Source organism: Citrus clementina, unplaced genomic scaffold (assembly GCF_000493195.1).
Source record: "Citrus clementina cultivar Clemenules unplaced genomic scaffold, Citrus_clementina_v1.0 scaffold_6, whole genome shotgun sequence".
In the NCBI taxonomy this organism is placed as follows: Eukaryota; Viridiplantae; Streptophyta; class Magnoliopsida; order Sapindales; family Rutaceae; genus Citrus; species Citrus x clementina.
The window spans coordinates 11,607,790-11,630,442 of record NW_006262139.1 but is presented as its reverse complement, the minus strand read 5'-3'; the positions used below and the strand labels follow the sequence as shown (position 1 = coordinate 11,630,442).

General features: G+C 31.5%; 1 protein-coding gene across 4 annotated transcripts; it reads left to right on the top strand.

The window, feature by feature from the left end:
- The first annotated feature begins 15,912 nt into the window (after positions 1–15,912).
- LOC18038536 (nuclear transcription factor Y subunit B-8) lies at positions 15,913–22,567 on the top strand. 4 transcript variants are annotated; one of them, XM_024182138.1, is made up of 7 exons: positions 15,913–16,094; positions 16,257–16,492; positions 16,593–16,722; positions 16,963–16,968; positions 17,083–17,157; positions 17,291–17,341; positions 22,238–22,567. In XM_024182138.1, exons 2-7 carry the CDS (start codon positions 16,275–16,277, stop codon positions 22,280–22,282), a joined length of 525 nt encoding a protein of 174 aa, XP_024037906.1. In that variant the 5' UTR covers positions 15,913–16,094; positions 16,257–16,274; the 3' UTR covers positions 22,283–22,567. The 4 variants fall into 4 exon arrangements, with proteins under 4 accessions (XP_024037906.1, XP_024037905.1, XP_006428884.1 ...); XM_024182137.1 differs by lacking the exon at positions 22,238–22,567 and adding an exon at positions 18,170–18,445; XM_006428821.2 differs by lacking the exon at positions 22,238–22,567 and adding an exon at positions 18,170–18,445 and having other exon boundaries at positions 16,253–16,492.
- The last annotated feature ends 86 nt before the right edge of the window (positions 22,568–22,653 follow it).

Sequence of the window (22,653 nt, the reverse complement as noted above, 5' to 3'; positions counted from 1 at the left end):
GTACTCAATTTCCTGTTATTCGTAACAATTTTTTCATTGTAATTTTTTATCACACGTTGAAAATATATCATCAACAATGAAAATTTTGTGGCGGCTGCACCACCGTATGACTGATGCACGCTAGCAAGATCCCAAAGAACACACCCAAAAACACTTGTTACGTGACCATTAACAACAGCTCTCAAAGCTCATTCGTTCCTGTAGTTTTAGCAAGAGGTTGACGGTGCATTTAGGGGTGACAAAACGAATAAATGAATCGAATTTGAATCGAATCATAAATAAATTGGGTTAAAATTTTGTGAATTCGGATTCGATTCGTTTATTAAACGAATATTCAGTTCGATTCGTTTAATATAATTGACAAACGAATCGAATCGAATCTGGATTCGTTTACAATTTGTTTAGAAAAATATAATTAATAAACAAAATTTAGCAAAATAAAATATAAAAAAAATCACAAGTTTAACATCCCACAACAAAATACAAATAACTCAAACCATATTATGCAGTCATCTAAATACTAAATTACAAATCCCTAATAATACAAATAACAATAATTCAAATTCAAATTATAAAGTAAGGTAATATCTTTAATTCTCTTCATTTGTCTTTTCCACCTTGAAAACAAAAATTCTACACCAAAAAGTAAATAAAATATTATTAACAATTTAACATATTGCAATATTGATAATAATCATTGTAAAATTTTAAAATATCAAATATATAGTAAATTTGTAATATTTTTAAGGAAATAATAATTAAACAAGATAAAACTTTACTTATCACACTCACACAAATCCAAGGATTTGGAGCAGTGGCAAAACGTAGTACTTAATGGATGCAAAAATTTAAAAAAAAAAAAAAGATTTGGAGATGGAAATTAAGGGAAAGAGATGGCAAAATGTAGCAGTGGCGGCTGAATTGTTAGGAGATGAGGGAAAAGTGCGTGTAAAGTGTAAAATTAGGGTTGGTCTTTTGGCTTTATGTGTTATGTTTAAAATTACAATATTAATCTTCATATTTTAAAAAGTTTTTAAATAAATTTAAGGATAAAAAAGTAATTTAATTAAACGAATAATAAATAAATTTTAAATGAATTGACACGTATTCGATTCGTTTATTATCTGTTTATTAAACGAATCCTAAATGAATAAATGAATCAAAATCTTCAAATCCGCATTCGATTCGCTTAATTAGCGAATCAAATCGAATTTACTCATTTATTAAACGAATTAATTTTTTTAAACTCAAATTCATTTAATTCGCATCGAATCGAATAAATTAATCCCGACCTATATTGCCACCTCTAGCAATGAAGAGGGTAAGCCATCGTGATTAAATGACCTCGGTTCTTTATTTATTTTTTCCTCTCAATCAACGTCTGCCGTTTGATTTGGGCCTGTCATTGTGGCTCCCACTGACTATGTTTTGTCAAGATGAAAATAGGTCAAGTGTCAGGCATAATCAACATGTGATGGTTGACCAGACTGCAGAGTTGTGTCATTTCAGGACATCAACCATGTGGAGTTTACAAGCGAAGTTGGGCGCTTTACTACCATTTCTTATCGATATGTTTTATGAAGTTCATATGTAGGTGTTTTTTTCCCTTTGTTTTCTTCTTCTTCCTTCCCCCTTCCCCACCGTTATGAATATTATAATTAAAATATTGGGATATTATCATTTTTCTACTAAAGGTATTCTGACACATCATGTCAGTACCACGGTTTGGTAAAACTATCAATTTACCACCAAATATTTAAACTGTTAGTATTTTCCCACAATTCCGTTAAAACTCAGTTAATATGTAACGGAAAATTTCTAAAAGGTCAATTTTACCCCTGAAGCATAAAAGACCATGTAATTAACTTTTTATGAATTTTGTAATTAAATCATCATTTATTGTTCTTCCTTCTTAAAAGACAAAAATTACCCTTTATGAATTTTGTAAAATTGACCTTGTGGTATTAGGTAATTCATAAATTGATTTAATTTATTTAATTTTTAAATGGCAAATTTATTTATTTAATTTTTTGTGTAAAATTATTATCATCATATCAAAGATTAAATTGCTTCTTTTGCACATTCTTTTTTTTTTTTTTGCCCTTTCATAAATTGAGTTTTAGTAGTAGAATAAATTGTCTATAGCTCGTCAATTTAATAAATAAATTTGTCCTTTAAAAATTAAATAAATTAAATCAATTTATGAAGTACCTAGCACCACATGGTCAATTTTACAAAATTTATAAATGGTAATTTTTGTCCTTTAAGAAGGAAGAACAACAAATGATGATTTAATTAAAAAATTCATAAAAAGTTAATTACATAGTCTTTTACGCTCCAAGGGTAAAATTGATCTTTTATGAATTTTCTGTTACATATTAACTGAGTTTTAACGGAATGGTGGGAAAATGCTAACAGTTTAAACGTTTGATGGTAAATTGATAGTTTTACCAAACCATGGTACTGACATGATATGTCAGAATACCTTTGGTGGGAAAATGATAATATCCCTAAAATATTTAATAGGCAATCTAAAAATATAACACAAATTACAGCCGTACATATAAAGTAATAAATGATAAAAAAATACGATTATAATTTTTATTGTGTGGTTATGAAAGTGTACTTTCGGTTCCAGTATAACTAAACTCATTTAGTAATATTTATAATGGAAAATGTATTGAAATTATTTTACATCAAGCATTTATTATACTCAGATTATTAAAGTAGATTTTCCTGTCTAATTAAATTAGGAGAAAAAATAATGGGACTCAAAACCATATTTCTCATAAAGTTTTTAGAACATGGACGTTGCCAACACGCCATTTGCCCTATTTGCCCATTGGCATATATAATTGGTCTGCCGTATAACATTTTGAGAATTTAAGTTTTTTCTTTTTGGAAAATATAATTCTTGAAATCGTTTTAGAAAACTACAATTCAGTGTAGACGAAACAAGGAGATGAAACATTTTGTATTTGCAATTGAGAAATTAGAAATTGCACATGGTGATAAGACCTAAGACTCAATTCGACAGACGCCTCTGTGAATCGGAAATAAGTGCTGATTATTTTTTGGTCACATTTTCATAATTTTCTATGTTTATAATAATAATTTTATTTAATAACCACTAATCCTATCTTTTTGGTATATCAACATCAAAGTCAAGTCAAAACTGAATTTAAGTCGAAAATTAAGATCCCCTAACATCTTAGGTTTTGAGATCTAAATTCTAAACCTTAGACAACCAATATAGAGAACCTAAACCAATAGAAAAAAGGAAAAAGAAAAAGATGCTAAGCTTGAAATTAAGATTAGTATCAAATATTAGAATCTGGAGACCTGATGGAGAAGCCACATGACACAAGATTTGGGGGATCAAATATTAAGATAAGTTTATTACCAACAAAAAAAAAACTTTGCGTAATATCTATTGTAGCAAGAATGTGAAAAAAAAAAGTGTGCGGTGACTATAAGGTGAAGTAAGAAAGAATAACCAGAACTATGAATAAATCAAGAAACGATAACCAAAACTATAAACTAAGAACCAGAATCAGAACTAGGAACGAAAAACTAGAACTAAGAATTAAGAACTAGGAACCAGAACTAAAAACTAAGAGCTAGAAACCAAAACTAAAAATTGAGAACTACAAAGAAGAACTACGAACCAGAATCCATGAACCACAAGTCTATGAGACCACGGATAAGATATCAGACTATGGACTGTAAATTAAAAAAAAGACCAAAAAGAAGAACAATTCATGAAAGAATTGATTATCTAGATTGTTAATTACATAATTTATGTAGGTATTAGGAGAAGATTTCTAATATGCTAAAATTCTGTAAGCAACATCTAAATGAGATTTACGGGGATTAAAGACAAATTGACTCAGTTTTTGAACTGAATACACCAAATCTGATTTAGTAATAGTAAGATAAAGGAGGCGACTCATTAGTCTTCTGAATAAACTTGGATCTTCTAAGATAACACCATCATCTAAATCTAGTTTTAAATTTTGCACCGTTGGAAAATCGGTTGGATTAGCAGCAAAGAAGCCTGCATCATTCAAAATCTCTAAGGCATATTTTCGTTGAGATTTAAAAAACTCTTTAACTAGATCTAGCAACTTTAATTCCCAAAAAGTACTTCAAAATTTCAAGGTTTTTAATATGAAAATGTTATACAAGAAATCCTTAAGAGCTTTTGTGGCAAGGTCATTATTACCAGTGATTATAATACCATCAACATACACCAATAACATAGTAATGATGGCCTATTGTAGATGTAAATAATGAATAATCACAATGAAATTATTTAAATCCAACAAGACAAAAGGTGAAAGAAAGTTTTTCAAACCAATTATGAGAAGCTTGTTTGAGACCATATAAGGACTTTTGAAGTGAAAAACTAAATGTTTCCCTTGTTGAAAAAATCCTAGAGGAGATTTCATGTAGACCTCTTTATGAAGATCTCCATGAAGAAAAGTATTATGAACATAAAGTTGATATAAAGGCCAATTTTTTATAGCTGTAACAACATGAACACATCGATAGTTGTTAGCTTAGCTAGAAGGGAAAATGAATAATCATATTGAGATTGTTTGAATCTAGCAAGACAAAGGGTGGAAGAAAGTTTTTCAAACCAATTATGAGAAGCTTGTTTGAGACCATACAAGAAATTTTGAGGTCAACAAACTGAATACTTCCCTAGCTGACAAAATCTTAGAGGAGATTTCATGTAGACCTCTTTATGAAGATCTCTATGAAGAAAATGCCAATTTTATAAACATCAAGTTGATATAAAGGCCAATTTTTTATAGCTGCAACAACAAGAACACATCTATGGTTGTTAGTTTAGCTATAGGGAAAAATGTTTTATGATAGTCCAAACCTTCTTTTAGAGTAAACCCTTTAGCTACAAGGTGAGTCGTGTATCATTCAATAAACACGTCCATTGAAATACAATTTTATACACCTATTTATGGTCAATAGGTACCTTTTTAGGAGGAAGTTGTGTAATGGTCCAAGTCTTGCTTCTATTGTGAGCTTAAATTTCAACAACCATGCTTCTCGCCATTTTGGGTGCCTAATTGCTTGAATATAAGATATTAGCTCAACTTTTACAAAAATAACAACTGTAAAAGCAAAATGTTTAGAAGAAAATATATTGTAAGATATAAATTTATAAAAAGGATAAACGACAACTTTAGACTTAGAAATGGTTAGTAAAAGACAATGATGTAATAGATTAGAGTGAGTGACGGATGAACAATCATAATCTTAAAGGTATGAAGGTGGTCAATAAGTCTAAGGGGAATGATGAAGTGTATCAATGTTTAAGTTAGATGGTGGTGATTGTTTTTCTTGATCAAGGGTGGATAATTGCATATTTTCTTGATCATTTGATGGTGGCTGATTTTGATCATTTAGTGGTGATTGATTATTAGACTCAATTGGTGTCCCATTGATGACTTTATTCATCGGTATGGGCAAAACAATTGAGAGTTGATTCTACTTAAGTTGTTTTTCTTTAAAAGGGAATATTATTTCTTGAAAAGTGACATCACAACTAGTGAATATGATATATATTTTTCAAGATTATATATGCGATTGCGCTGTTGAGCAAAAGGGTACCGAATAAAGATATTTTTAATTGCTCGAGGGGCAAATTTATGTTTCTTGGGATATAAATTTTGACCAAAACATAAGCATCTAAAGACACACAAATGGTCATAAGATGGCTTAGAATTAAGAAGAAGTTGATGAGGAGTTTTACTTGAAATTAAAGGTGTAGGTGTACAATTTATAAGATATGTTGTTGTTAGAACACATTATTGTACAAATTTTATTGTACTCGCAAGCGCACAAATCTATCGTAGTATATACTTATAATGACGAGTGTCGATCCCACAATTAAGTAGATTTAATTATGTATAGGGTTAATTTTTCTAAGTGTGTATGTGAATTGGATGAAGACGATTTTCGAGCAATATTAAGGTTTAAAAAAATGGTGGGAATAAATTAATGATGAAAATAATTCAATAAAAAACTTGAGTCACTGGATTCCCACTCAACATTTCACCATGGGCTTAATATTATTTTTTAGTCCCAAATTAATTTATGAGAGGGCATTTTTACTCCTCATAAGTCTCACTTTAATAAATATGGTATCAAGCGCTTAGTGTGCCAGAGGAGGCCCATCCGTGCCATGGGCCGTGCCCGAAAAAAAAAATTGAGGCCCGGCACGGCCCATGGGCAAGGCATGCATAGGCTGTGGGTCTTGTCGACTTCTCTTGCCTCACAGGCCATGCATAGGCTGGCTCGTGGGCCCAATAATTATTTTTTATTTGTACTTAATTATAATTTTTTTAATGACATTAATTTTTAGTTAAAAATATAAAAGCTCTAACTTGTTAAAAAAATTCCATTTTGATTGTAATTTGCATATTAATTATATTTAAATTTACTAAGTTCGATTACAATTAAGATATAATAATAAGAATAAATACTGATATATGATAAATGATAGAATAATAACATCTTAGAAATTAAAAACACTTAACAACTTAAATTCAAAATATAAATAATACATGATAACAAAATAATTTTAATGAGGTGCGTTAGCATCACCTCTCATCCTTCGACTAAACTCATTAATACCTTCAAATATGGGTTGACAATGATTAATATAACACTTTAAAAGGATCCCATGCTATTACAGACTCTATAGAGAAACATGTTTTGCAATAGTTGCACTGAAGCTTTCGCACCTCGTTCCCGAATCAATTAATGTAAAATTATCACAAACTTTTGGGCGAGGACGAGGACTTCGGAATTCATTGCCTTGAGGATGATGGTGCTCATTTATTTCAGGCTCAAGATGAGGATACTCATTTTGATTGTTATTATCTTCCATTGAAAATTAAAAGTGAATGAGTGATAGGAGGAGTTTAGAACTTTAGGTGAATGAATGAGTAATAAGAGGAGTTGAGGCAAACATATTTATAGTGAATTTAAAAAAGTGAGTGTTTGTGTATTTAAAACGTGTGGATTGTGGTGTGTGTATTTTAATAATATGGGTTATATTTAGTAATTTAAATATAGTCTATTTTTAATAATTTAAAAACTTATGTTTTGAAAATGTGTGTTATAGTTATAACTTATATGTATAATGTATTAGTATCTTAATTCCAAATGTTAAAAAAAGTGAAAGATGACAAAAAAGTGACTTATTTTAACATGTCATTGTCATTTTATCACATGACTAATAGTAATTGGCCGTGTGACAATGACAATTCAAATTCAACTTTTTTTAAAGTAAGTTTGAATAAAGGCCAGTGCTACGTTACGTTAACCGTAACGTACGTCACACACAGCAACAGTAGTGGGTCCCACCATAGGTACTGTTACTGTGTGTGGATGTACGTTACGATTAACGTAATGTAGCGGGATCCTTGAATAAATGGTCGCTAAGTAAATTTTGCAAAAAAAAAAATATTTTACTGACATTACACAATTATACATGCTCTTTTTCCTTTTTTTTTAAAAAAAAATGAAATTATCATATTTTTTTTCTTTCATGTTTCATCAAATCATCATTTCGTCTCCCTCTCTCTCTCTTTTGTGTCTTTTGCAGCTTGTAGCTGTTTCTAGCCGTTGCAACAAATTATAGTCATCGCCAAATTTTAGTATATTAAAATTTGATTGAATCGATTTTCCTACACACATTTTCAACTCATTCTCTTTTATTATTGAATTCATTTTTTGCTATTACAAAACAAATGGCTCATTCTAGAAATTATAAACTTGATCCAAATTTTAATTTTGTTCAAGTATGGCAAAATGTAGAAATGATGGGAGATCAATATAATCAGTGTTTAAATGAATCTCAAGTCAAAAGTTCCCAAAGTGCATGTGCATATATTTCTACGATTGTCGGTACTTCTTCAAAGTCTAACAAAAGAGCAAAAACTTCAAATGTTTTGAAATATTTTACAATTAAGGAAGGAGTAAATTCCAAGGGCAAAAATGAAGAAATGTCGTTTTGTGCATTTTGTCATAGTTCTTTGTCTTGCAAGTCTAATGGTGGCACCGAACATCTCAAGCATCATTCTGATAAGTGTCGTGCAAAAGACCCACGACAAAGCGAGCTTTCACAACATGGATCTAAGGGGGAGATGACACCATTTTTATATAATCACAAGGAGAAACAAATTGGTTTTGACACTATACATGGCGGCTGCTGAACAACCATTGCTATTTTCAGAGGACATGCACTTTGAACATTATATGACAAGGTATGCTCAACTTCAATTAAGAATTCCTAAAAATACAATTAAACGTGATATGAAGAATGTTTATGCAAAAAAGAAAATGAATTTGGTTTCAAATTTTTCTGATTTTAAATGTATTATTTCTGATTGCTGGACCAGTAGTATTAATATGTGTTATATTTGTGTGAAAATTAGAATTAGGAGAAAAAATTGCTTGCATTTCGTGAATTATAATGTTATTGGCAAAAAAATTGAGCATAATACTCGATAATGCTTCTGCAAATGATATTTCTGTGGACTAAGTTTTGCGCAATATAACACCCACACATGGTTCACAATTTTTTTCATATTAGATATGTTTGTCATATTATTAACTTGTTGTTCAAGATGGTTTGGAATTTATAAGTGGTAGTCTCTCTAAAATTAGTGAAGTAATACACTAGTTGAGATCACCTTCTAATATCAAGAATTTTGTAAGAACACATTACCTCTTTGTGGATTGAAAAAGAGAAAATTCAAACTTGATATTAAAACTCGTTGGAACTCCACATATTTGATGTTAGCTTCTGATGCAGATTGCAGTAATGCCCTTATTACTTACATTAATTATAAGTTAGGTGAGGTAGTATTACTGCTTATAATTGGAATATTGCATTTAAATTTTTGAATTTTTTGAAAGTGTTTTATGATGCCACTCTTGCATGTTTAATAGTTTATGAACCATATTTATGTAAAGTGTTGAGTCATTTACATAATATCAATGAATAATATCAATGCATGTGAAAAAATGAAAGAGAAAATTTTGAAATATTAGAAAAATATGCCACATTTGTTTGTTTATGCATCTCTTATGGATCCTGAGTTTAGTCTACATGGAAAGCAAGCTTTAGTTGAAGAGATAGCTGAAAACTTGGACACAACATTTACCATTAATAAAAGATTTTTTTTCATGGTTATGAACTAAAATATGGATCGAGCTCGAATAGATCACAATTAACACCATCTAAAGTAGCTCCTATTCAATTTGAAAATGCAGCAATGCGTTTGATCTAAAAAGGCAAGGCCCCAATTGGTAGTGTGGTACAAGTGATAGCTACACTATTGAAAATGAACTACAAAAATGGTTTAAGTTTCAAGATATATTAAATTCATGATTTGCAAATATAGATGTTTTGGTATTTTAGAAAGAAAATGTCATTATATTTCCTGTGTTATCCATAATGACCTGTGATTTACTAACCCCTTCAGTCTCAATTGTAGTTTCGGAGTCTACTTTTAGTACAAGTGGTAGAGTGTTAGATGAACGTCGGTCAACTTTGGTTGGAAAGACATTAAATCATTTGATGTGTCTTCAAGATTGAGAGGCTGCAAATCATCGTACACAACAACGTTGGTATAATGAATTAGTTAAGGAGATATCATCTTTAAATATGAAACCAGTTACAACTGATTGTGATACAAATGCTGATGATGATGATGATGACAATGCTCGTGTTGAAGTTGATGACAATGAAGATGAAGATTAAAATTTATGAATAATTTTAATGTTTGAAATGGTTGTAAAATGCAAATGATAGATAGTTCAATAAATGCCAACTTAGTTGGGATGTGCTGTAAACTATAGTAATGCCAATTACACCATATTTTATTTTACTTGTAATTTGAAACTTTTATTTCATAAAAATAAATTTTATTTATCTCTCAATAATATTATTTTTTATTTAATTGAGTAATATTTCTATTTGTGCTTTAAAGTTTAAATTATTAATAATGATTAAATCATTCATCATTTAAAATGTAAATTCATTCAATTAAATTTAGATGAACTCATTTAATACATTTATCAATGTGAGAATGAATTAATTTTAAAGAAATAAATGTGAAATTAGAAATTTATATTTTAGAATACAAAATAAAATTTGAAATTTGTATATTATTTTTTATCTTTTGTATAACCAAAATAAATTAATAAGCAAAAAATTGAATTTTGGCGTGTCTAGTGGGCCGGTACGATGGGTCTGTGCTCGTGCCATGCCCACTACCATGCCGTGCCCAAACAAAAGGCATTGCCACGTGCCCGTACGTACGCAGGTCGTGTCGTGCCCAAGGCTCGATGGGCCGGCAAAGCCCATTGGCAACCTCTAGACAAGATACATTATTTGTCGATAATGAGTCAAAATAACCACATAAATCAGATAGGAAAAGAAAAAAATTACCAAATTCAGTTCATGGATCATGTTGAGCCTTCACCTTCAAATCAAGTTAAAAATTAAATTAGCCACTTATATTTTAAACTAGGATTATTAAAATACATAGAAAATACAAGATAAAGAGAGAATTACATAAAATGAAACTCAAATTTGGATTCAAAGCTGTCAAATTAGGGGTGGAGCCTTTTATTTATAGATATAATGAGTAAATCATGATCATCGAACGAAAACAATTTGAATGATTAGAACTACGCCATGTGGCAAAATCTAATTAGTTAGAACACATCATCAGGTCTAATAATAAGCTGCCACATCATCGGTCAATGTCACATTAGTATTTTTTGATCCATTAGGATGTGGCAACATCAGCTGGTCAATGTCCCGTCAGTTGGGCCCAATCAAAATCTTAAAATTACTACTTTACCCTTTATGCTCTTCGTAAGGTTTTTAGTTGTATTGAGCTAAAAAATGCTATCCGTTTTACCATTTGACTTCTTGCTAAATATAAAATGATCAAAATACCCTTGAAATGCATAAAATATTCAAATTATAACAAAACACGCACAATCAAAGTTTAAAGGACTTAAGTACATAAAAGTAGAAATATTAGTGAGGTTTGAAGTGTCAAATGATAATTTCACCCTTTATAAATATGTATTCTCTAGCACTCAGCACATATTCATCCCAAAATTTGAGAGGTAAGTAAGTTTGAAAGTGAAGAGCACGGGCAGCTTCGAAGATGTGACGATGCTTGCGTTCAGCAACACCATTTTGCTATAGTGTAGCTACATAAATATGTTAATGCATCATGCCGTGTTACTAAAAAAATGAGACATAGATATAAATTTAAGTTCATTATAACTACGCACTTTCTCAGTGGAACATTGAAATTGAGTTTTAATCATGGCATAAAAGTTCTTTAAATGAATTGGAGTTTTTGATTTATGTCTCATCAAATAAAGCCAAGTGCAATGTGAATAATTATCAATAATAGTAAAGAAATAATGAGCACTAGATAAAGAAGAAACTGAATAGTCACCTTAAATGTTAACATGAATTAAAATGTTCATTACACTGATATTTTTATTTGAAAAACCTAATTGTGACACCTATGGAATCAAATGTGAATCTTGAACAAGCCAAGCCTGAATAAGTTAGTAGAAGAGATTAGTACCAACGTCTTGTAGAGAGATTGGTCTATTTTTCATATGCTGTCCCCGATATAGCCTTTGTAATCAACATTGTAAGTCAGTCTTTGCATGCTCCTGGTCCAAAAATTTTTGATGCAACTTATAAGATCCTAAGGTATTTTAAGGGAACTCCAAGAAAATGCCTATTAGTTGAAAGACATGGACATCTTCAAGTTAAAGTTTACATCGATATAGATTGAGCTAGAAGTATCACTAATAGAAGATCAACTTCCGACTATTGTACATTTGTAAGGGCCAATTTGGTTACTTGGCGTAGCAAGAAGCAACCAGTGGTGGCTAGAAGCAGTGTTGAGGTTGAATTTCGAGTCCTTGATCATGGGATTTTGAAGTTATTTGGATAAAGAGGTTATTGGAAGAATTATGAATCTCTCATTATTTACTTATAAAAGTATATTGCGATAACAAAGCTGCATCTCCATTGCACACAATATAATTCTACATGATAAAATAAAACATGTGGAGATTCATAATCACTTTATAAAGGAAAAATTGGATAATGGTATGATTTGTTTGCCCTACATTCCATCTACTTATTAGGTTGCAGATATACCCATGAAAGGATTATCATCAAGACAATTTGAGCACTTGATTGGCAAGCTGGCTATGAAAGATATTTTCAAACTAGCTTAAGGGAGAATGTTGGAAAACGCTGAAATTAGAACAAATCAGCCAAGATATTGGCATGATTCTAGGAATATTCTAGCTGTACAAATCTATATATTTTTATAAATTGACTTTATTGTATTAATAATGAATAAGAAACATACAACTTTGTTTCCTTTTAATGTGCTTTAGATTTTGGTCACACATAACTAGTTAAATAAGATTTAGTAGTTGGATTAGATGAGCTTAATAGCTGGGCTACAAAAGTCCAACCGCTTAGCTTAACCTAGCACCTGGGATGGAAGAATCAAATTACAATCTCATCCAAATGGATAACTAAGAAGAGTTAAAATACAAATTCATATTAAAATATAGATTCATATTATCTAAAGGACTATAAATAGAATGCCTTTCTTAGTATAGGAGACGAGCATTGATAACAACAAAAAGTTTAATAGTATTTTAATAGTAAATTTATTAAATCTTTGTCCCATTACTATCATATTGGGCCCGCATACTTAATTTTCTGATTTATCAAACTTTTGTGTCAAGAAAATCTATTTAATTTTTTTAGTATAGAAATTAATTTTTAATGACCGAACAAAAATTATGTTGTTTCAATTAAAAAAATAATTAAGAAAGGGGTTCTATTACAATTCTCAAGAGTATAGAATCTCAAAATTTGGGCAACTCAAGTGATAAAAAAAGTCAACTAAATCTATCTTTATAGAGAGTTTTCCTACTTTCAGATAGATTATTTGTTTGCAAATTGTTACCATGAATTTTATTCATCAAGTTATTTTCTAACTTCATTATGAGAACAATCATTTTTTTAAAAAACTATTGCTCAATTTAAAAATAAAGAAAATATACTATTTTAAATTATATTTGAATTACATTTAGGCCAAATTAGTATCGAGATTAGGCAATTGTAGATTAAAAATTATAGTACTAAAGTGTTTGATAAATATTAGTTGTTGTGGCTTAAAAGTTATTTAATCCCAAACTTTATAATGAAATATATTTGGAGTTAAATTTGGAATGATATTTTTTGACCAACAAATGAATGACGCGTGGAATTACAAAAGGAAAATAGGCAAAATATTTAGAATATATGAAGATGTCATTTGGAAGAATTTACTGTATTGGATGGGTTTGAAAATCAATTGTTAAGGTTGAATACTTCAAGATAAATATAAAAAAGAATAAACTTAATACAAAAAGAATATTCTTGTTCCTTTTCCTTAAATATGATACTTAGAACTAAAATCATTTTCTCTTTTTAACCTTAGGCTGATATCTAACCTAACTTTTATACACTTTCTTTATCATTAGCCTCTACTATATAAATTATTCAACCTATATGAAAAGGGCTCTCCTCTCCTCTCTCTCTCTCTTTCTCTCTCTCCCTCTCTCCCCATATCTTTTAGATCATAATCTATTTCTTCATTTTTAGGGGCTCTCTACTCCTCTATACTCTCTCTCTCTCTCCATCTTTTAGGTCACCCACTTCTCTATTTTTGGGAAATCATTTATATTCTCCCCCTTCATCATCTTCTCGACCATATTATCATTCTCTATATTTTTATTCTCCATCTTCATCTTTATCATCACAAACATTTCTATATACCTATTTAGCTTGTATTTATCATCTTGGATAATATAAAATGTCATGTAACCTCTCATTTATTTAGTGGATTGGCAATAACTTGTTCTCGTGGACATAGACAGAGGCTGAAGGATGTAAACATCATATGTTTTTTATCCTTATGTTCGTTTTACTATATTTTCAATTTAAGATCGAGAGTTTGTTTCACGTATGAGCTTATTTGGAGCTATCTTAGTTACACATGAGCCACCTGAGCTGCCCCTTGAATACACCTAAGCCGCCCCTTGAATACACCTAAGCCACTCCTAAAGACATTTTAGCCCTCATATCAACTCTTACGGGCTCTACGAAGTTCTCTATATCATTTCTCGTATGACCACCTCTAATCATTATGTATATTATTTTAACTCACTGCCTAATATACCTCAGCTAAACCACTAACCCTAAACATAAAAAAACACAACCAAATTCAAACTCAACACAAGCTTCCTTCATATATAAATTCATTTGTTTGAATGAGATTTGAACTGCATCCAATGAGAACTATCTAATTAGTTCGAATTGAATTTTGGTGAAACAAAATCTTATAATATTCCTATTATTTTTGTCAAAATTATCATTCAAAAATTATATTTTCTTAATACTATCAACTGCTACTTTATAATTATATATTTTTTTTCATAGTTAGCTACAATATGTCAATACCAAATATGACTTTAAAATGACAATACTATTAATGAAAATAACAATACTATTAATTGTTAAGTCCATTTTTTTTATAGAATTGGCATTTTATGGCAAGTCTAGTTAAATTGGAAGTTTATTTATTGCATATCTTGTAATAGGGATTAATTTATTAATTTCCTAATTTAGTGAGATTCTAATTTATTAGGAATATTTGTTTCCTAATTTAATTAGATGACTATTTTAGCAAGTCAATTAATGGTGAGATTTTATAATTGGCGCATGAGATCTATTTTAGAGCAAGAAGTTGGTTCAAACATGAAGTTATTAAATGTTCTAGATATTTCTTAGGAGATAAGTAAGGCAAGAAAATCATATTTAATCCTATTCAGATTCATGTGAATTATAAGAGGAAAGAAACTTTTATTTGGAAAGAATTTAAATTTTTTAAGACTTGTTATTTTGGTGAAACTCTAGTGCCTATATAAAGAGAGGTATTTCACAATTGAAGTTTGATCGCAAAACACAAAATATAAAGTAGAGAAGCAAAATTCAATCTCATCTCTAGAGAATCCGGATTTGGCGCATAATATTGTGTTGATTTGTTTTTTTGTTTTTAATTTTCTTTTCATCTCTGTGAAGAGTTTATGTGGATCTTGGATCACTAGACATTGAAAAATTGAAAATTGCTATTGATCACTTTGCGAAGTGCCTTGAGGATCGTGGATCAAGAGGGGTACCAATTATTCAAGAGAAGCAATTCATTCTAAGGTTAAGTAAACTGTATGGTGATAAACTTTAAGTGAGAGTCTTAAGTTTGGTAAATCCATAAGTTATAACATCTCAACTTAGTAAATTATTTTTTATCTGAGCGTGGTCTCGTGGATGTAGGATTGATTAATCCGAACCACATAAAAATGTTCATGTCATTTATTTTCTGTATTTTATTTTGTTTTTGGAAAATTAATATTTTTTATGCGGATAAACAGTAAACGTGAACAGTAATAATGAACAATATTTTCAAAAAAAATTAACTAAGTAATTAATTTTTAATTTTTAATTATCTACATCTATTTTTGATAGATCTAAATTTCTTTCATTAATGATGATGTTATGTCTATAATTATGATATAAATGCACATGATGAAAATAAATTTTATACGAAGTGTTGTCCCAACCGTTTTCAAAATGCAAATTGAAAACGACACCGTGGCAGGCGGAACACGTGGTCAAATCCGATTGCCCTGGCTCCGAATCTAGAAACAAGAAAGGCATAAAACCCGGAAAATTAAGAAAGAATAAAAAACAAAACAAAACAAAAGAGAAAAAAATAAACCAACGGTGTTGATAAACTCCATTGTTACATCTGAGTCGTCTCCTTTCTGGTGTCTTCTCCAGCGTCCGATCCCCCATCTTTCTTCTCCAATCCTCTCCATCTAAAGCCTCTCCCTCTCTCGCGCCCTTTTACAAATCCCCCCTCTTCCAACTCTCAACACCTCATCAGGTCCGTTAACTAACTCTCTCTCTCTTAACTAACTACCTATGCCCCCTCCGTCTCTCCTCTCTTTCTTCACACATCTCTCGCGTTTTCTCTCTTAGGCTTTCGATTATCGGTTTTGGTTTCAGTTATGATAATGATGATTGTTTATTTACTTTGTCAAGCTAGGGTTTTCTTTCATTTGAGATGGCGGCCGAGGCACCGGCGAGTCCAGGAGGCGGCAGCCACGAGAGCGGCGAGCAGAGTCCGAGATCCAACGTCCGCGAACAAGACAGGTACCTTCCGATCGCTAATATTAGCCGGATCATGAAGAAGGCGCTCCCTGCTAACGGAAAAATCGCTAAGGACGCTAAAGAGACTGTCCAGGAGTGCGTTTCTGAGTTCATCAGCTTTATCACCAGCGAGTATGACGTCGTCGTTTTGTTTCTCTTTATTTTCGTTTGTTTTTTTTTTTTCCTTCTTTCTTTTGTGGTTGATTTATTTTTGTGGTCGTTCGTTTTGTAGGGCGAGTGATAAGTGTCAGAGAGAGAAGAGAAAGACGATTAACGGTGATGATTTGCTTTGGGCTATGGCAACGTTAGGCTTTGAGGATTATATTGATCCGCTGAAAATTTACCTAACCAGATACAGAGAGGTGATTTGCGTTACTTTTTGATTCTCGTTTGTTTTGTTTTTATTAGTCCGTTTGTTTACTTGCTATGAAAATGGAGAGCATTTAGAAGACTGATGACTATTAAATTTATAAGGTTCTAAATTTTGTATGGATTTTTGTTTTTGATGTTTATTTCTTGATTTATTTTAACTAATGTAGTTTTTTTTCCTCCCCATTTTTTTTTGTCTTTTTTGTTGATACTGAGATTGCAATGTTGTGCAGATGGAGGTAACTTTATTTTTCCTCACTAAATCATCTCTCTTTTTTACTAAAATTTCCTGTTTTAAACTTTTGATTTGTTTTTTATTTATATTAGATTATGCTAATTACGGCAATTTTTAGGGTGACACCAAGGGTAATGCAAAAGGTGGAGATGCATCTGCTAAGAAAGATGGTCAACCAAACCCAAACACTCAGGTAGAATCTGTTTTTCTTTAGTATTTTTAATTTCTGATAAACATGCGTGCATCGATTTTTTTATTCTTTAGAATTAAAATTAACAAGCTTTTTCGGATTTTCTTAATTTCTTTCTTTTGTACAATTTTGACAGCTTGCTCATCAAGGCTCCTTCCCGCAAGGTGTTAACTATGGGAATTCTCAAGTAATCTCTCTCTCTCTCTCTCTCTCTCTCATCTCTATAAAAATTCATGCACTGAATGAACACTTTGAAATGAATAGCCTGTGCATGCAAATTTTTCTGTATCACTTGTTATCAAGATTTGTAGTTAAGTGGAATATTGTGAGTGATGATACTACACCAAAAAATAAACTAGAATATTTACAATAGAGTTGAAGCTGCTGCAAATGCAGTAATGCCAGCTGGGATCCAAAAGTAAAAAGTCACCTAGTGTTTATACATGATCTGGCTAGGCACAATGTAGACTAAGCTGATAATACCTGTTGGGTTGTGTCAATATTTGCCTCTAGGACACTAGTTAAGGAGTCAAATATAGTAATAGTGAATGTGATCTTTATTATTAAGAAAACTTATTATAACTAAATGTGATTGAGAATCCTATAAAAGGTAATAACAAACTTATTGATTGCAATTTCTAACTTGGTGCTTGTTAATGGGGTCTGTCTTTGTTTACCGTATTCCTCTCTTGCTCCAGCCTGTATGTATAATTAACATGTGTACTTACATATGATTTTGACATATCTTCTGGATTGCAATTTGGGAAATTTGTAGTTTAGCCAATATTCGTGTTTATTAGTAAATGGGTTCAATTTATTTTTTATTTGTATTATTCAGATTAGAATGGTTAAATAATATGATGCCTTGTTTCTGAATTGCTTCTAGGGTCAACGTATATTAGGTGATACTTTGAATTTTTGTGACATTTCACACTGTGCTTGCATTACTTATGATTTAGTAAGGTTGAAATATGCTTTGAGATGTTTTTACCCTGCTTTGTTTTCTTAAATCCAGGGAAGCATATACAATTACCAACTAGGGGATTTCAGTAGCATATGATACAGATACTTCTTGACATGTTATGAAGAACTACTGACCAGTCATGATCAATACTGTTCAGTTTGCTGTTACAGAAAAGCATCAGTCCTGTTTGTCTGGGATTTGATGAAAAAAATTGTTTATTTCCGACTTTATGTTAGTTTGTTAATGTTATTTGTTTTTGCATTAAAGTAACATTGTATAGCGGATATTCAGCTATTGCTAGTTATAAAGATGCTCTTCAACTATTAATCTATCCATTCTTTTTATCATCTTTTTTTATTCGAGGTATCATTGAACAGTACTTTCTTCTTTCTTGGTTTTTGGTTCCTGGCCAGAGGAGCAAAGGTCTTCTTAATTTTTTTTTTTAAATATGAGCTATTTCACTTTGTTTCGTTTTCCACTTGTTTGACTCGGATTTTTGTCCCATGGGCTGTTACAAAATTCGCAATTCTGTAATGAAGTAACTGAAGAACCCCTTAGGAAGAGCTCTTGCATATTTCCTTGAAGCATTCGGCTCAGGGTTTGAACTTTGTGATTCCTTTGAGTAAAATTTGGAAAGAGGATGAAAAAGGAAGGAAAAAAGAGAGAAGTTTTCTGTGGGTGCTGGGGTTGAGGGATGTAAGTTTCTGATTTGTCTTCATCCAGGTTCTTAATTCCTTATTTACGTCATCAGTGACATACTAAAGCTCGATGTTGATCCATTAAACAAGGGTATGTTGGTGGGATTGGGAATCATGGCCCTAGTTAAAGATTTTGAGGACATGCTGTTTGTTGATTATTTGGATTTTAGACTCTTATCAACTTGTAAAGGTCTGGAACTTTAAAAAGAAATAATGAGATATACAAGTTTTAGTTATCCGTTACTTCTACGAGACTTTTAGGCACTTCAGTAATTTGGGGGAGATTTATCATAGGTGTTTGTTTTTTGATAAGAAACTGAAAAATGTATTACTGAAGAAGATTTATAATCGGTTTTTCTTCTGTGTCAAATATTTTCCTTTACAAAATTTTTTATATTTATTTTAATTCCTTTAAGATGTCTGTTGTTATTGCGGCCTTCATATCTTTCTTGATGTGTTCACCCTTCTTTTGGGAAGACATCATATTCTTATAGAGTTTATGCTGGAAGTTCTTATCAACTGGGATCATTTCCCCCTATGTAGTTTGGTAATTTGAGATCCTCTAATACCGTTGAGCCACTCGCAGATGTTATTTTATAATTTTTTGTTTTCATTTCAAAGAATCTTCCTCTTCCTTGATGCTTCTGCTGAGATACAAGAATACTGAAATCTTGAAGTTGCATTGAAACCTTAGCTCTGTGACGTAAGAGGGACATGCTTAGTCTTATTTTTTATTCTATTTTTATTTTTTATTTTTCATTTTAATTATAACGCATGCACCCATTGAAGTTCAAACACAGGATCTGAACCTTAGGATGACCACTCCTGACCACTGGAGCTCAGTCTTAGTTTAATTGTCCTATATTAATAAATAACTAAAGAAGTGAAATGGAATGGAAACTTTAGTCTTTGACCAAGAAATCCTCCTCAGCTTCCAAAATTACCAGTTATTCAACTCTTCCCAATTTTTCTTCCTTCTATTCAATCATATCCAGATTGATGGAGCTTCTCTAACGATGATCGAAAAGTGTAAAACGAAAATATACATATCTGAGCAGCAATGCTTGACAAGGGATAGGTAGATAGGTCAATTTTTAGCATATTTGTATCCGTTGAAACTGATTTGCACCATATGATATCAAACCTAGTCATTTGGTTTCGCAGAATATCTTGTGACTGATTCCAGAATTCAGTAGATTGTAACTGACGTAGTGCAAGATCTGAACAATAAGTCTGTGCTCTGGTTCATTGAATGTTTTTTGAAAAACAAAAATTGGAAAACATAAAACCTTTGGAAGTCATATACAATTTGTTACTTTGAATATTTTTGCATTTCGCTATGTAACAATTTTTTTGTCTGTGAGAATCCAAAGCCTCATGAAAGCTTGTTTATTGCTATAAAGGAAAATCTGTTTGGATTAGTTGTGTTGCTAAATTTAGAGCAGTTAACCATATTTTACAAAATGCACGTAACTTCATGTATATTACATTACTATCTTTTGACTATTTGTGAGTGTTTGTTTTAATGATGTGTCTGCAGTGCATCAATGGATCATCAATATTAACACAATGAACTGCTTCAGCGGCACAATCAATGGAGAACTACATTGCATTCTATACTAAATGGAAACTCTCTTAAGATGACTGGCGCATCTAGAAGTTATTGCTAGCATTTTGACCTTGATTCTATATTTACTTTTTGTTACAGGCACCTTTCTATCACAACTCACAAGTTACATCTTTTGCTTTAGTACATACGATATAATTGTTTGATAAGTTGTTTTATTGTGAAATACATGTTGGATGGTGAATGTATCATTTTGTGGTGTGGAGTTGTTTCATGCATTGTCTCTGTTGGGTGCTTTAGTACTTGGGCCATAGGTCACTTTGCTTCAATGGTGCACAACATAGTTAAATGCTGCATTTATTATGTTATTAGTCCATTAGAGAGCTTTTATCCTATCTTTATTTGGACCGAAAATTCACATCCTTATCTCTGCCAGTTTGAGCTGTGCAGATATTAATTTACAATTTTACTCAGAGCCTTCTTCCATTTTCTAGGAAATGACTCAGGATAGAATATGAATTTCCATATTATATGTAGAGCACCCAGATTTTAGGCCAATATATAGTTCATTGAATAACCATGACCTGAGCATGAAAGAGGACTGTTAGACCATCGTGGCATTGTTAACCTTTGGTTTTGTGATGTAACAACTTCCTTTCTTGCACGAAACCATGCCAATTTAACAGTTGCTTCACACAACCCCCCCACAATTTTGTTATTTCCTGTTGCTGTAGTTGTCACTTTAGGACCAACATTATCTTGTAATTATGAGCTCTCCATGTAGTGGTTGCTGTTTCCATTATCTCACTACCAGCACTATGAACTTTTCCACCATAATCACCGGTGCCATCTTGCCTTCTCCAGCACATTTACTGTGCCTTTAGTACAGTTAAGAACCTATTTGGTATTGTTGTCTAGCAGTTGTGAGGCCAAAGTGTTTGGTAAACACTTGCAATTCGGAAATTAAGGTGATTTTACTCCCCGGTTGTTTGAGGAAAAACAGGACTTTTATTTTTCCTATTATTTTTTCAAGATCATTAATGTTAGAAGTCGTATTTATTAACACCATCAACTTATATTTTACAGCAAGAACTTACATTTCCCGGAAGCTATGGCTTTTAAGGCCTTAAAATTGCCATACCAAGTGAAGCCTAGTTTTACAAGTCCTCGCTATTCTAACCTCATCCATGTGTGATACTTACTGAACATCCCCAATTACCATCGTATTTCCAGTCCAAGACTTGAATGTAGAGTTTCTCCAGTCATGTGTAAGGAAAGACCAAGTGGTTGTCAGTGTTGACATGGTGGAAGAAGAATGCTGGTGGTCCTGGAAGGCAAACATGTTTATTTTTTTCTTGGTTTTGTTGGGAAAGGGGATGGGGTGAGTGTGGATTTGTTTATTGTTTCATCAACAATACCTCAATAATGAAGTATGAGATGAATCTGGACTGGACACCTTTAACGTTACAGTCTTGATACGTCTGTTTACCTTAGCCAAAACTGAGAAGTATTTTAAGAAATTGTCTAATTGGAGTGTCCATGTGAAATGATTTTGAGAAAGCAATCTCAATTTTCTGTACCATAGTTAAAAAATTTTTCGAAAATTTTAGAGTATGTCTGTGTGTGGATGTGGGGTGATTTTTTGTGTTGTCGGTTCATGTTTCGGCTACTCCTGATGAGTGTGACCTTTCATGATTTGGGGTTTATTTTTATTTGTTGTCTGGGTAATTAAGTTCAATTTGTTTTGATAAATTCAGTCGATGCAACATTGCTTGCTATTTCATCTTCAGCTACACGAATCCATGCTTTGTTGGTTCTGATGATCTTTATATTGGTGATTTTAATTGCTTGCAGTCAGAGGCACAACATATGATGGTTCCTATGCAAGGCACAGAGTAAGCTTCTCCTCTGCGAAAATGAATCACAGATATCCCAATGAAATTGAAGATCTTGTTTGGTGCACAAAGCACGAATTGTACCCAACCATTTACCTAATGCGAGCCATTGTCATTACTGCTAGTTCAGTCAATTTGTTGCGTCTTCATTTATTTATCTTGCTAGTGCTGTACATTTTCTTTCTAAATAGAATGATTGTTTGAAGATTTATTATTATTATTATTTTTGGTGTAAATCTTGGGACTATTTATTTCTGTAATAGAGAGGCAGACAATGGAAAGGAATTAATTTTTATTATCAGCTGATTAGGAAGCTTTTTATAATATTAGTCTGATTTTGGGGAGTTCTTTAGTGAAATATTGGTTTTATTTGTC